Source organism: Pleurodeles waltl, chromosome 2_2 (genome assembly GCF_031143425.1).
Source record: "Pleurodeles waltl isolate 20211129_DDA chromosome 2_2, aPleWal1.hap1.20221129, whole genome shotgun sequence".
Classification (NCBI taxonomy): Eukaryota; Metazoa; Chordata; class Amphibia; order Caudata; family Salamandridae; genus Pleurodeles; species Pleurodeles waltl.
Window position 1 is genome coordinate 1,182,575,634 of NC_090439.1, and position 12,168 is coordinate 1,182,587,801.

At 44.7% G+C, this 12,168-nt stretch overlaps 1 protein-coding gene across 1 annotated transcript in view; it reads left to right on the plus strand.

Annotated features, from left to right (window-relative positions):
* LOC138279125 (vomeronasal type-2 receptor 26-like) overlaps positions 1-12,168 on the plus strand; it is a 157,389-nt gene that overhangs the window by 67,283 nt on the left and 77,938 nt on the right. The window contains exons 3-4 of the mRNA XM_069219374.1: positions 349-1,179; positions 4,316-4,552. Of these exons, the coding sequence (XP_069075475.1) occupies positions 349-1,179; positions 4,316-4,552 (1,068 nt within the window). The remainder of the gene's footprint in view (positions 1-348; positions 1,180-4,315; positions 4,553-12,168) is intronic.

Below are 12,168 nucleotides of genomic sequence, written 5' to 3' on the forward strand. Positions count from 1 at the left end.
TAATTCTGTACATAGCCTGTGTATACCACTGCTCCTCATCAGGACAACAGTACAGGAATATGCCTCAAGATAGAGTAGACGGTGTCCGTAAGTACTTGGAGGCGAGGTAATCAACCAAAATGTGATCCCAGAAACACAAACAAAAGGGGGATCTGTCTCTGCCAATGCTGTTTAATCCCTTGCATCCAACTTTCCCTAAAGAAATTATTCCAGATATTATTTGATCACACAACATTAGTTTGAGACTCCTCTCAGAGCCCATCATGTGATGGGATCACTTACTAGTTACAGCTAATTCTCATGTGTTATTTTTAATTGATTCCTCTGCTCTTTTATTCTTGTTTGCAGATCAGCTTTGGTGCTCTTGATCCTCTCTTCAGTGACAAATTGAAATTTCCGTCCTTCTTCCGGACTGTCCCAAATGAGCGCTCAGTGTTCGCAGGAATCACTCAGCTGCTAAAACACTTTGGATGGACCTGGGTGGGGATCCTGGCCTCGGACGATGACAGCGGAGAGAGAGCGATACGAGACCTGAAGATGATGATATCCCAGAGTGGAGGCTGTGTCGAGTTTTCCTATACATTGTCCATAGATCTAACTGAACGTAATACAAAAAGGATTGATCAAATTGTTGCTGATATACAGAACTGTACTGCTCAGGTTATCATTGTCTACAGCACAAGTGCAGCAATGACGCGACAGTTCCTCTATCAATCTTGGAAAAAGGTCCATCATAAAGTTTGGATAGGATCTGTGAACATGTCCTTTTCTCGAGCGATAACCGATTTGGATAACCTGACTGTATTAAATGGAACCCTGACTTTCTCCATCAAGGAAGGACAGATTCTTGGATTTGAAGATTTCCTGTATGATATAAATCCATTGAAGTATCCAGATGACCATGCTGTGTGGGAATTTTGGGTTGACATGTTTAATTGTAGCAGTGTTTCTAAAGAAAATATGATCCAGTGTTATATACCGCTTTTACCTCTCTGTTCAGAAAATTACACTTTGAGAGGCTATGATCTGTCAGCCATCAATGCCTTTAGTTTTCGATTCACCTACAGTGTGTACACGGCTGTCTATGCATTGGCACACGCCTTGCATGACATGTATGTGTCTGAGTCCAGATCAGGATCAGCAGCTGGGAGCTTCAAGCTGAACTTCAAGCCCTGGAAGGTGAGGGATTATTGCATGCACTGTTCAAGGCAGCATTAACCTTCCCCAATGAATACAGGTTATCAATGTTGATGGGTCTCTCATGCCTTATCTTCTGCAATTTTACTTTCTTAGTGATGAGTTTACTTTCCTCGATTTCTGACATGTTTGCAACCCTTTAGTATTTCTTGGTTTGCAATATTCTGCATGATTTGAGGACTTTTAAATCTCTCTTATGCACATTTCCTTTTAGTCTCTCAGTGCATTTGGTAAATGATGCCAAGCTACGTTTAACATTTTATGTTCAACATTGCATTAATGTTTTTGTTTTAATCTATACCTCAATTCACCTCAGTTTTGACCTTTAGCTTCAACTTTAAAGTGTATAATGTGTGCAACAGAAAACACCAACCAGTAAAGGGCATAAGCTGAAAACCTCACATTAAAAATTTAAAAAATGTATTGCAATCTTACAATTTATCCATTAAACACCTACAATAGAATTCTCACAGCCTCGTCAAATTCTGTGCTTTCATAAGTGACCTGACATGGTACTTCATAAAGAGCATATGTAGATATCTCCGCAAGACAGTAACAGCATATGCAGGTATCTCTTGAGCATGCATAGCTTTTTCCTGTGAGGTACAGTAAGGTTAGGACAGACTTACACACCATGCTGCAGGTCCTGGATCTAAAACTCACACAATATACAAACATGGCTCAGTGATTAACAGTGTTTGAATTTCCCCAGTTCCCCTCCAGTGGAGGCTCCACAGTGCACAAGGTATTGACAAATCCGTGACAGTTATGCTCATTCAGCAATAGAAGACATGGTTTAGTGGATTAGATGAACCAACTTGTACTGACTAATGAGAGATTAGGTACAAAACCCTGTCCTCCCTTCATGTCTTTCAGTATTGTTTCCATTACATTAAGAGATGACAATCTTCCCACATTATCCCATGTGATACCTGCCAAGCTTAGATTGTAACTGAATGAAAAAGAGCAAAATCTGTCCACTAGCCCTGGACATTCTTGCTAACAAGGGCCTTGGTACTTGCACTCGCAGACCCCAAATATAAGTCAATTACATGCACAGAAAGGCTTTGCTGAACCTTTATGGATGTCACTTCAAAATCCTTGTGCCCACCTCCTCTAACAGAGACAATTTCCCCAGAGGGACCCATAAGAGTGGTTGGAACTTTCACTTCATATACCAGGCACAAGAAAAATTGATAGCAGTAACTCAACAGAGGAAATACACTGCTATGGAAAAAGTCATGAGTCTGCAGCAAAGGAATTCCCAGTGCCAGACTCCAAACACTGCAGACACATCAAGAGGCCCATCCACCCAACTCCAGACAATAAGGACAGGCCAGGGGGCCATTCATTCAACACCAACTACAGCAAACACTCTAAAAGACCAATACATACAGTTCCAGCCAGTGCAGACACACCAGGGGAAAAGCATCCAACTCCAGCCATGGCAGATACAACAGGTGCCCCATGCATCCACCTCTAGCCACGGCAGATACCTCAGGAGGCCCGAGCACCCAACTCCAGCCATGGCAGATACCTTAGAAGGCCCATGCATCTAACTCCTGCCAGGGCAGATACTGCTGGAGGCCCATGCATCCAGCTCCAGTCATAGGTGATACCTCAGGAGGCCCATGCATCCAACTCCAGCCATGGCAGATACCTCCGAAGGCCCATGCATCCACCTCCAGCCATGGCAGATACCTCAGGAGGCCCACACATACAACTCCAGCCATCACAGATATCTCAAGAGGCTCATGCATTCAACTCCAGCCATGGCAGATACCTCAGGTGGCCCATGCATTAATCTCAGGCCACTACAGACACACCACAAGGCCAATGTATCCAACTCCAACCTAGAGTAGAGTCCTTAAACTGTGCAGTCAACTCTACTAACATTCCTTGTCCATCCCTATGCCTGACCTTGTGTTTTACCCTGTGTAAGCTCATCATCGTTTACCAAACAACAGTGCTTTGTGTTTTTCACATGATAATGTACCCTGTAGGTCTGCTGACGTGTTGTGCATTCACACAGTTTTTTTTACTAGGATGTTAGGCTATCACAAAAAAATGTTTCCTTTTATCAGGTATAGGCTGTCTGACTTCTCCTCTTGAACTGGTTAATGGGGCCTGCACCTCAAGGATCTTGTTTTTCTTTCACCCACATCTGGATTCTGTGCTGTAGTCCATGTTTACTTAGTAGTCATATCCCTCAGTGGATACAAACCAATGTGCCTTGGGGCACAGTGCAACCCCTTACATTGGCTGGAGAATGGCACTTAGAGCCTTTCCCTGCGCCCCTTAGCACCCCCCTTACGCCACCATGTGTGGAACTCATCTAAGGTATGGTGCACCATAGTGGTACTTAGGGAACTAGTGTCAAACTTTTTGATGCTAGGTCAGAGCTTTGCAGGATTAGTGTCAAAAATGTTGATGCTGGTCCTGCAAAGCCCATTGAGGCCCATTGTAAACAATGGTGTGCCTCCTTTCAACGTCTGCTCTGAGCAGACGTTTGAAGTGTCAGAAAAAATGATACAAAGAAATCTCTTAGATTTCTTTGCACCATTTTGTCAGCCCAGGGGAACACCTCCTTTGCATACAACATGCCTGGTGCAGGCATAATGTAGCACAAAGAGTTACAAAGTGGCACAGTGCATGCATTGCGCGACTTTGTAAATTTGGCGTGGCAATTTTGCCCTTCTTGGGCCACATTAGTGTAAAAAAAAACTACTCTTTAATGTCAGTGATAAGTCAGTAGCTAACAAACAAACCCAAAAGTATTTAAAGTCAATAAAAACCTGATCCACCTCTTCACAAACAGTTTTGATAAGCAGGTTGTAGTGTGAAAAAACATGTGGTCATATATCACCCCTACAAGGTGTTAGTAATGTCTTGTTTCTTTTGAAGTATTCCTTTAAGTGTCATATACTTTCACAATGTAAAAAAGACTAATTATATTAGATAATGGTTCACTATAAATTGCATTTATTAGAAATTATTTGTGGGTCAATCTACAAACACGTTTCAAACTTACACCTTCCACCTAAGCATGCAAGCTACAAACCTGTCCTCACCCAATGATTCTACAGCAACTACTAAAAGCATTTTGTCCTTTTAACAGCTGCCCAAGTTTCTTACGAAGACACACTTTCAGACCCCAAGTGGAGACAGAATTGTACTTAATGAAGCAGGGGACATGCCAGCAAAGTATGACATTCGAAACTGGGTTAATTTTCCCAATGGATCAATATCTGGCATTAAGTTTGGAAGTTTTGACCATTCTGCCCCACCAGGCCACCAGCTTTCAATCAATCACAGCTCTATCATATGGCACTCTGAGGGGCCTAACTTGAAGATGGTGAGTGTGAGATCCTTTCCTGAATACATCTGCATGTAATGTTCCATCCAGGGGCTCCTCTTCCTGAAGCAAGGGAGTTTGAGAGTCTGTCTTTAGTATATCTGCATGTAATATTCCATCAAGCGGCCCTTCTTACAGTAACAGGGGTGTTTTAGAAATTGGGTCTCCAGTTGGCAGAGGTATGCATCCTGTTCAAGTAGGGACCACAATCCTAGTCGGGGGTAAATCAGTTACACACAATAATTTATCATGTGCTCACCCTCTGGTAGCTTGTCAAAAAGTAGACAGGCTTAATTTAAGAGGCAATGTGCAAAGTTTTTGTGAAACACTTAAAACAGTAAAACAGTGAAAACAGCACACAAAATTAACCCACATCACCCCTCTTTCACAAGATCTAGTGGACCCCTAACAGGGTGACCAAAGAGGATTTCAAAGGGGTTGTAGCCCACTCCTTTTCGGGGTACCTCCCTGTAGGCAAAAAGGAGGCATGGTAACAGGACATCCTAATTCCTTCTGAGTTTTTCCGAGAGTGCCATAATCATACCTTTGAAGGTTTTGTTAAACATCTCAACCAACCCGTTTGTCTGGGGTGGGTTAGGTGTGGTGAACTTGTAGGTTTTCAGGTATGCAGACATGAAGTTGCCACCTTTGTCTGACACCACCTCTTTTGGAAAACCCACCCTGGAAAAGATTACCAGAAGGGCTTTTGCCACTGCAGGAGCTGTAGTGGTCCTCAGAGGTATAGCTTCTAGATATCTAGTTGCATGGCCTACCACCACTAAAATAGACATATTTCCCGAAGCTATAGGAGTGTCAAGGGGGCCAACAATGTCAACCCCTACCCTTTCCAGGGAGACCCCAACCACTGGTGGTGGGATCAAAGGGGCCTGTGGGGTGCTCACACACATGAAAGCAAATACTCAGTGTTACAAAATTAAAGATACTTTATTTGGGTGACACAGATGCCAAAAATACCATAGAGACTATACTCCCTTAGGAGGTAAGTAATACAGAAACTATATAGACTAGTATGCAGAAATAGCTGTGCAAACAGTTAGAAAACAGTGCAAATAGTGAAAATTACAATAGATAGCAATGGGCCTAGGGGGAACACAAACCATATACTAAAATAGTGGAATTCGAATGTCGGTTTTGCACCTAGGCAAGTGTAATGTGTAGAAGGGCACTGGGAGTATTAGAAAACACCAAAGGTAAGTAAAGAACCCACTGCAGAGCCCTGCAAAGCAGGAACAAATCACAGTAACTTTCCTAGAACACACAAGAGCATGTGATAGAAGATTATGCAAGAACCAGAAGAGACTGCAAGACACCAACAATGGAGTCCTGGACCTGAAGACCTGTGGAAGAAGGGGACCAAGTCCAAGAAGCACTGAAGAGTCCAGGGAGAACAGGAGCCCCTGCTAACCTAGATGAAGGTGCAAAAGAAGAACCACAAGAGAAGAAGAACAGTCAGTACTGCATCCAAGAAGACGGATAATGGTTCCTGGTTGGTGCAGATGATGTCCCACGCTGGATGGATGATTGCAATCTGGATTGCGTTGCTGTATTCCGCCAACAAGCCTTGGCACATGCAAAGCACCCGGTTTCCGGAAAATGGCACTGCTCGGGAGACAGAGGTGGCTCTCAGTAACTCAGAGAGTCCTTAGAAGACCGGGCAGCGTGCACAGGAGTCCCACAGCACAGGGACAAAGAAGGTACTAAAGGAAGCCCATGCAGCACTACACAAAGTGATCATATGCCGCCGGAGAACCACTCAGGAACCTTTGGTGTGTCACAAGATAGAGAGCTGGGGGCTAAAGCTGTTCGATGCACGAAGAACTTTGTGGAAGGATGCCAACAAGCTGTAACAACTGCAAAACACGGAGTACATGGTGGCACTGTCTTGCGTGGGGAGGAAAGCTCTTACCTCCTCCAAAGTTGGACAGCTGGACCTTAGGACCATCAGGACCACTTCAGTCCACCACCCATGTTGCTGGATCCACGCACTTATTCAGGAGAGGGGACCCAAGCCACTGGTCGTCACTGAAGAGGGGTGCCTGCTGTAGCAGGGAAGTGACTCCTTCTTTTCAAGGGAGATACCTTTTCTCATGGTGCAGGCTGAAGATACAATGTTGCAGAAGTCATCTTTGCTTCTTTGTTGCAGTTTGTGTGGTTCCTGGAGGGTTCAGATGCAGTTTCGCCGGTAGAAGGTGAAGTCAATGATGCAGAGGATTCCGGCTGGAGTCTTGCAATCTGAATCTGAGGAAACACCCAGGAGAGAGACCCTAAATAGCCTTGAAAGGGGGATTGGTCAACTACACAGGTAAGCACCTATCAGGGCAGGGCTCTGACATCACCTGCTGGCACTGGCCACTCAGATACTCCCAGAGTACCACACCACATAGGAATCCAAGATGGCAAATCCCAGGGACACTCTGGAGGAGCTGGGGGCACCACCCCTGGAGGGTGAAGGACAGGGGAGTGGTCACTTCCCTTTCCTTTGTCCAGTTTTGCACCAGAGCAGGGACTGGGGTCCCTGGACTGGTTTAGATTGGATTATGCAAGGAGGGCACCATCTGTGCCCTTCAAAGCATTTCCAGACGCCCTGGGAGGCTACCACTCCCATGCCTGTAACACCTATTTCCGAAGGGAGAAGGTGTAACTCCCATCTCCCAAAAGGAAATCCTTTGTTCTGCCTTCCTGGGCGTGAGCTGCTCAAGCAAGCAACAGTAGGGCAGAAACCTGTCTGTGAGGTGGCAGCATTTGGGGATGCCTGGAAAACCTCAGAAGGCTGGTATGGCAGTGCTGGGGGGTCGACTGTAGAGCCCCCAGAGTGCATGGAACTACATAACCAATGCTAGAATCAGCATTGGGGTATAGTTCCAAGATGTTAGACACCATACATGGCCATATTCGGAGCTACCATTGTGAAGCTGGACATATGTATTGACCTATGTCCAGTTCATATGTAAAATGGCATCCCCTCACTCACGAAGTCTGGGGAAATGGTCCTGGACAACATGGGGGCACCTCACTAGTGCAGGGGTACCCTCAAACACAGGTACTCTGCACCCAGCGTTCAGAGTTGGAAGGCCTGGTATATAGGTGACTTATAAGTGACCTGGTGCAGTGTAAATGGCTGTGAAATGGTGTATGCACCATTTCACACAGGCTGCAATAGCAGTCCTGTAGAAGCCTTTGCATGAGCTCCCTATGGGTGGTAAAATAATTTCTGCAGCCCAGGAACCCCATTGCCCTGAGTACCTAGGTACCATATACTAGGGACTTATAGGGGGAACCAGTATACCAATTATGAGTGTAATACTGTGTTGACAGTATCCAACACCCACATTTAAAGGGGATAGAGCATAAGCACTGGGGTCCTGGTTAGCAGGATCCCAGTGACAAAGTCAAACACACAGACAAACGGGCCAGAAATGGGGGTAGCCATGCTAGAAAGAGGCTACTTTCTCACACAGTGATAATACCAAGATGCCACAGAAGGTATCATCAATGATGTAATATGTGGAATAACTAGATGTGAAAAGCAGTGACAATGAAAGTGAAACATAGGAAAAAGTCCCACCATACTGTCACAATAATGGTTCAAGAATCCCTACCTATCCTACCAATATTCTATTCAAACGCATGGTAGTGTAAGCCCTATTCTGCCCATCAGGCCCCCCAGAAAGAACTCATCCCCCGAACCTGTGTTTGTAGGTATGGAAGGCGTCTGTTGGTCTACTGAAAGTCTTCCCACATAGGGGCAGAGAAGGAGTTAGGTCTCAGCAGAAACGGCACGGTCTGCGTGCATCATAAAATGGCACCTAGCTGGAGTTGCCTTCTATTATACGGGGGTAGTGAGGTGTTTTATAATTAAACATCTGGTGTTCTGAGAAAACTTTCCCGATGTGACAACACATATATTTCTGTGTATAAGGGTTCAGGACATGATGAATGCTTTTTGCCGGCAATATCTCATAAACCTATTATGTTCAGCCTTGAGTGAAAATATCATGCAGAGAAATGAATAACATAATTCTGTGTCAAAGAACAAATGATAAAATAATAAAAACACATCCACTAAATTGAAGCTTTTGCTCCAATAATAAAAGGAAAAAAATGCCATGTATCTAAGTAAAAGGGTACAAGCTTCAGGCCTAATCCAAAATAATGTGCCCGTGTAATTGGTAAAGTAACCTCACAACACCCTCCTAAGTAGCACTCTAAAACTTGTCCCAAGCCTTTCCAAGTCACCTTTGACTTTTAAACTTCCTCGCCAAGCCTTAAATCCCCCCTTTTATTATTTATATGCCATACCTAAGGTAGGCCTAGGTAGCCGATAGGGCAGGGTGCTGTATAATTGAAATGTGGGACATGTACTTTTAGGTTTTGCATGTCCTGGTAGCGAGAAACTCCCAAATTTCAGTACTGTGAGGCCTACCCTTCCATAGGATAACATTGGGGATTATTTCTTACATTTAATAGCTGTATTCCTAATGAGAGGAGGTATATATGCCCTGTTTGTTACCTATGTAATTGTAATGATAAGCCCTCTTTAATGGTAAAGTCAGACTTTTCATTACTGTTAGACCTGGGAGCCTTAGAGTGCCCCCGCCCCCAACTTTTTGCCTACCTCCTCCATTTTCTGAGCTTGTCTTGCTGGTATTAGAACTCATTGCACTTTACCACTGCTAACCATTGCTAAAGAGCCTATGCTCTCCCACCTAAACATGGTAATCTTGATTTACCCCAATTAGTACATTTAGTTTACCTCTACGTCCCTAGTAAAGTGGTATTATGTTTATGCAGGGCCTGTAAATTAAATGCAACCAGTGGGAATGAAGCATTGATTGTGTCAAACAGTTAGGCAGCCCCTTTACCATGTCTCATGCCTGCCATTGCAGATCCTGGGTGTGCAGTTTTACACTCACATATCGACCTGGCAAAATAGTCCTTTTGCCAGGCTCTAACGTTCCTTTTCTAAAGATATAAGCCCGTCCATGGTAGGCCCTGGACAACTGAAAGGGCAGGATGCTAATTATTTTAAAGGCAGGGCATTTACTTTTAGGTTTTACATGTCCTAGTAGTGAAAAACTCCCAAAGTCGTCCTTCACTACAGCAAAGACAATCGCTCCCATAGGATAACATTGTGATTACCTTATTACATTGTATAAGTGTAGTTTACAATCTGGAAAATATAAGCTTTTCAAGTTTAGTGTCGCTGGAATCACAATTGAAAATCACAACTCCTAGTGACGACGGATTTAAATTACAATTCTGAAAAATGCCTCTTTTAGAAAGTTGGCATTTTCTTACTTTAGCCATTTGCTGGCTGTCTCTGATTACTTGTCTGGGGTGGTTGACAGCTGGGCTTTCTGTATTCCCCATAGATAATCACACTCAGTAAGAGTTTAGATGTGACTTGATGGGCCTCCCTGGGAGGATAAGAGGGAGGAGGTGGGCACAGCCTCACTTATACCTGAATAGGATATGTCCTGCCCCTACACAAAGGGCTGTCTTGAATATGGAGCCAGGACAGGAAGGGCAGGACCTTTGTACACTGCCTGTCTTTGAAGTCTCCACCACTTGAAAGGCCCTACAGGATATATGTCCTGGACCACCACTTCATTACACCTCTGGACCAGTGGATACTCTGCCAGGAAGATGGTTTGCTGTGTTTGCTGAAGGACTGTAACTCTGGAGGACTGCACTCTGCTGTACTCCTGATTTGCTGTACTGGTCTACTGCCCTCAGCCTGGGTGAGAAGGACTAGACCGACATCACTTGAACCCAGAACCCAGAGTGAGTCCAAGGGCTAGTTTTCTGGCTTTCTGATCTCATGTCTCAGGGACATAAAAGAGTTCCAACCATCCTGAGTCTGCACCTAGACTCCGCCATCTGTGAGTCTACCCTGCAAAGTGGTGTCACCTCAGTCCTGGAACCTTGGAAGTGGGTTTAAGGTCCTTTCTCTGCAGAACCAACGCAACCTCTGCTGAGCTATACTTTCCTGAGCAGAACCAATGCATCTCCTCAGCTGAGCTGCACATCTTCAAGCAGATACAATGCATTGCCACTGATGCCTGGATTGGATCCGTCACAATTAACTCACATCACCACTGCTGCCCGCATCTTGGGTTTAAGTATCACCTTTCTGAACCACCACTGTGCGTCACTTTTCCCAGTGAAGGCTCCATGTATCTCCCTTCAATGGCAGCCTCAACAACGAACCTGAAACTCTGCATCGCATCTTCACCACTCATCGGAACCCATGTATCACTTTGACAGCGCAACTCAGCTTCGGCACTGGCCTTCTCTTTAGCAGCACCACCAACAGGATCCTCAACATTGACACAGCAGGATATTGCACCCCAGCCTTGCCTCATCTCAGAACTGACGCATCTCCTAGGCTGCACTATGCATCTTCGACGCAGATCTACGCAATGCTTTGCAGCCAGTTTTCAAGGTACTTTGGTTGAGAGGGCTTAGCTGGGTTCCTGTAGCCGACACATGCTCCATTGCGGTCGGCCTGAACTTTTGACTTTGTCCCAGTCCGTTGTGACCAGATGTCCCCAAGAACACTTTTTGCTTCTATTTTTGACTTAAAATTTTGAAATTCCATATCTCAGTTCTACTTATTGGACTTTTGTCATGTTGGTCTCGTTTTATTTCTTAAATTAAGATTTATTTTTCTAACGAAGTGTATATTCTTTTTGTGTGGTGTTTTCACTGCTTTAGTGTTTGAAGTATTTTCACAAACACTTTTTACCTTGCCTCTAAGTTAAATCTGACTGCTCTGTGCTGAGCTACCACAAGGCAAGAAAGGGTTAATTTAGGATTTGCCTGACACTTACATTTACTAGGACTGTAGCTGTTGTTTGACTATGGTTTACTCCCCAGTCAACCAACTACCAAATTTTTAACAAATTTGGAAAATGCCACCTTTAGAAAGTTGGCAATTTCCTGCCCTTAGTCCTCTGTGACTGTAGCCTGTCTTAGTTCACACGGTTGGGTGTATCTGACAGTGAGACTTTGTGAATTCCTCCAAGATAGTCACACAATAGAGGGTTTAGATGTGCCTGAATTGGCCATCTACAGGCAGGATGGGGGGCAGAGCTTAGAACAGCCCAATTCACACCTGAATAGCTTGTGCTCTGCCTTCACATAATGGCAGAACAACCCACTATTGTCAATGCAGCCAGCTTGGTGCCAAGGCATGGGAGTCAAAAAATTCTAAGCATTTCCAAAATCTTTCCAGAAACATTTTCAATTTCCAGAAGAAGGGCATAAAAATAACTCTTCAACTCTTCATTACTGGACCAGTTTAAAGACTCTGAGAGGACTTCCTGCTGCTGTGATCTGCTATGTGTTCTGCCATATGTCTGCTGAACCTGGAAGGACTGTCCTGCTGCCTGGAGCCTGCCTTCAACCCTCAGAGGCCAGCCCTGCTGTTGAGCCCTACATCAATTGCTCTCAATACCTCAGCTCCCAGTGACTCCAAGGGTTACTGGCCTCCTGTTCAGAGCCACAGGGACATAACAGGCTTGCACCATCTTGAACCCAAACCTGGACCCAGCCCGAGTGAGTACTGAAATCCCAAGAGGTATCCCATCACA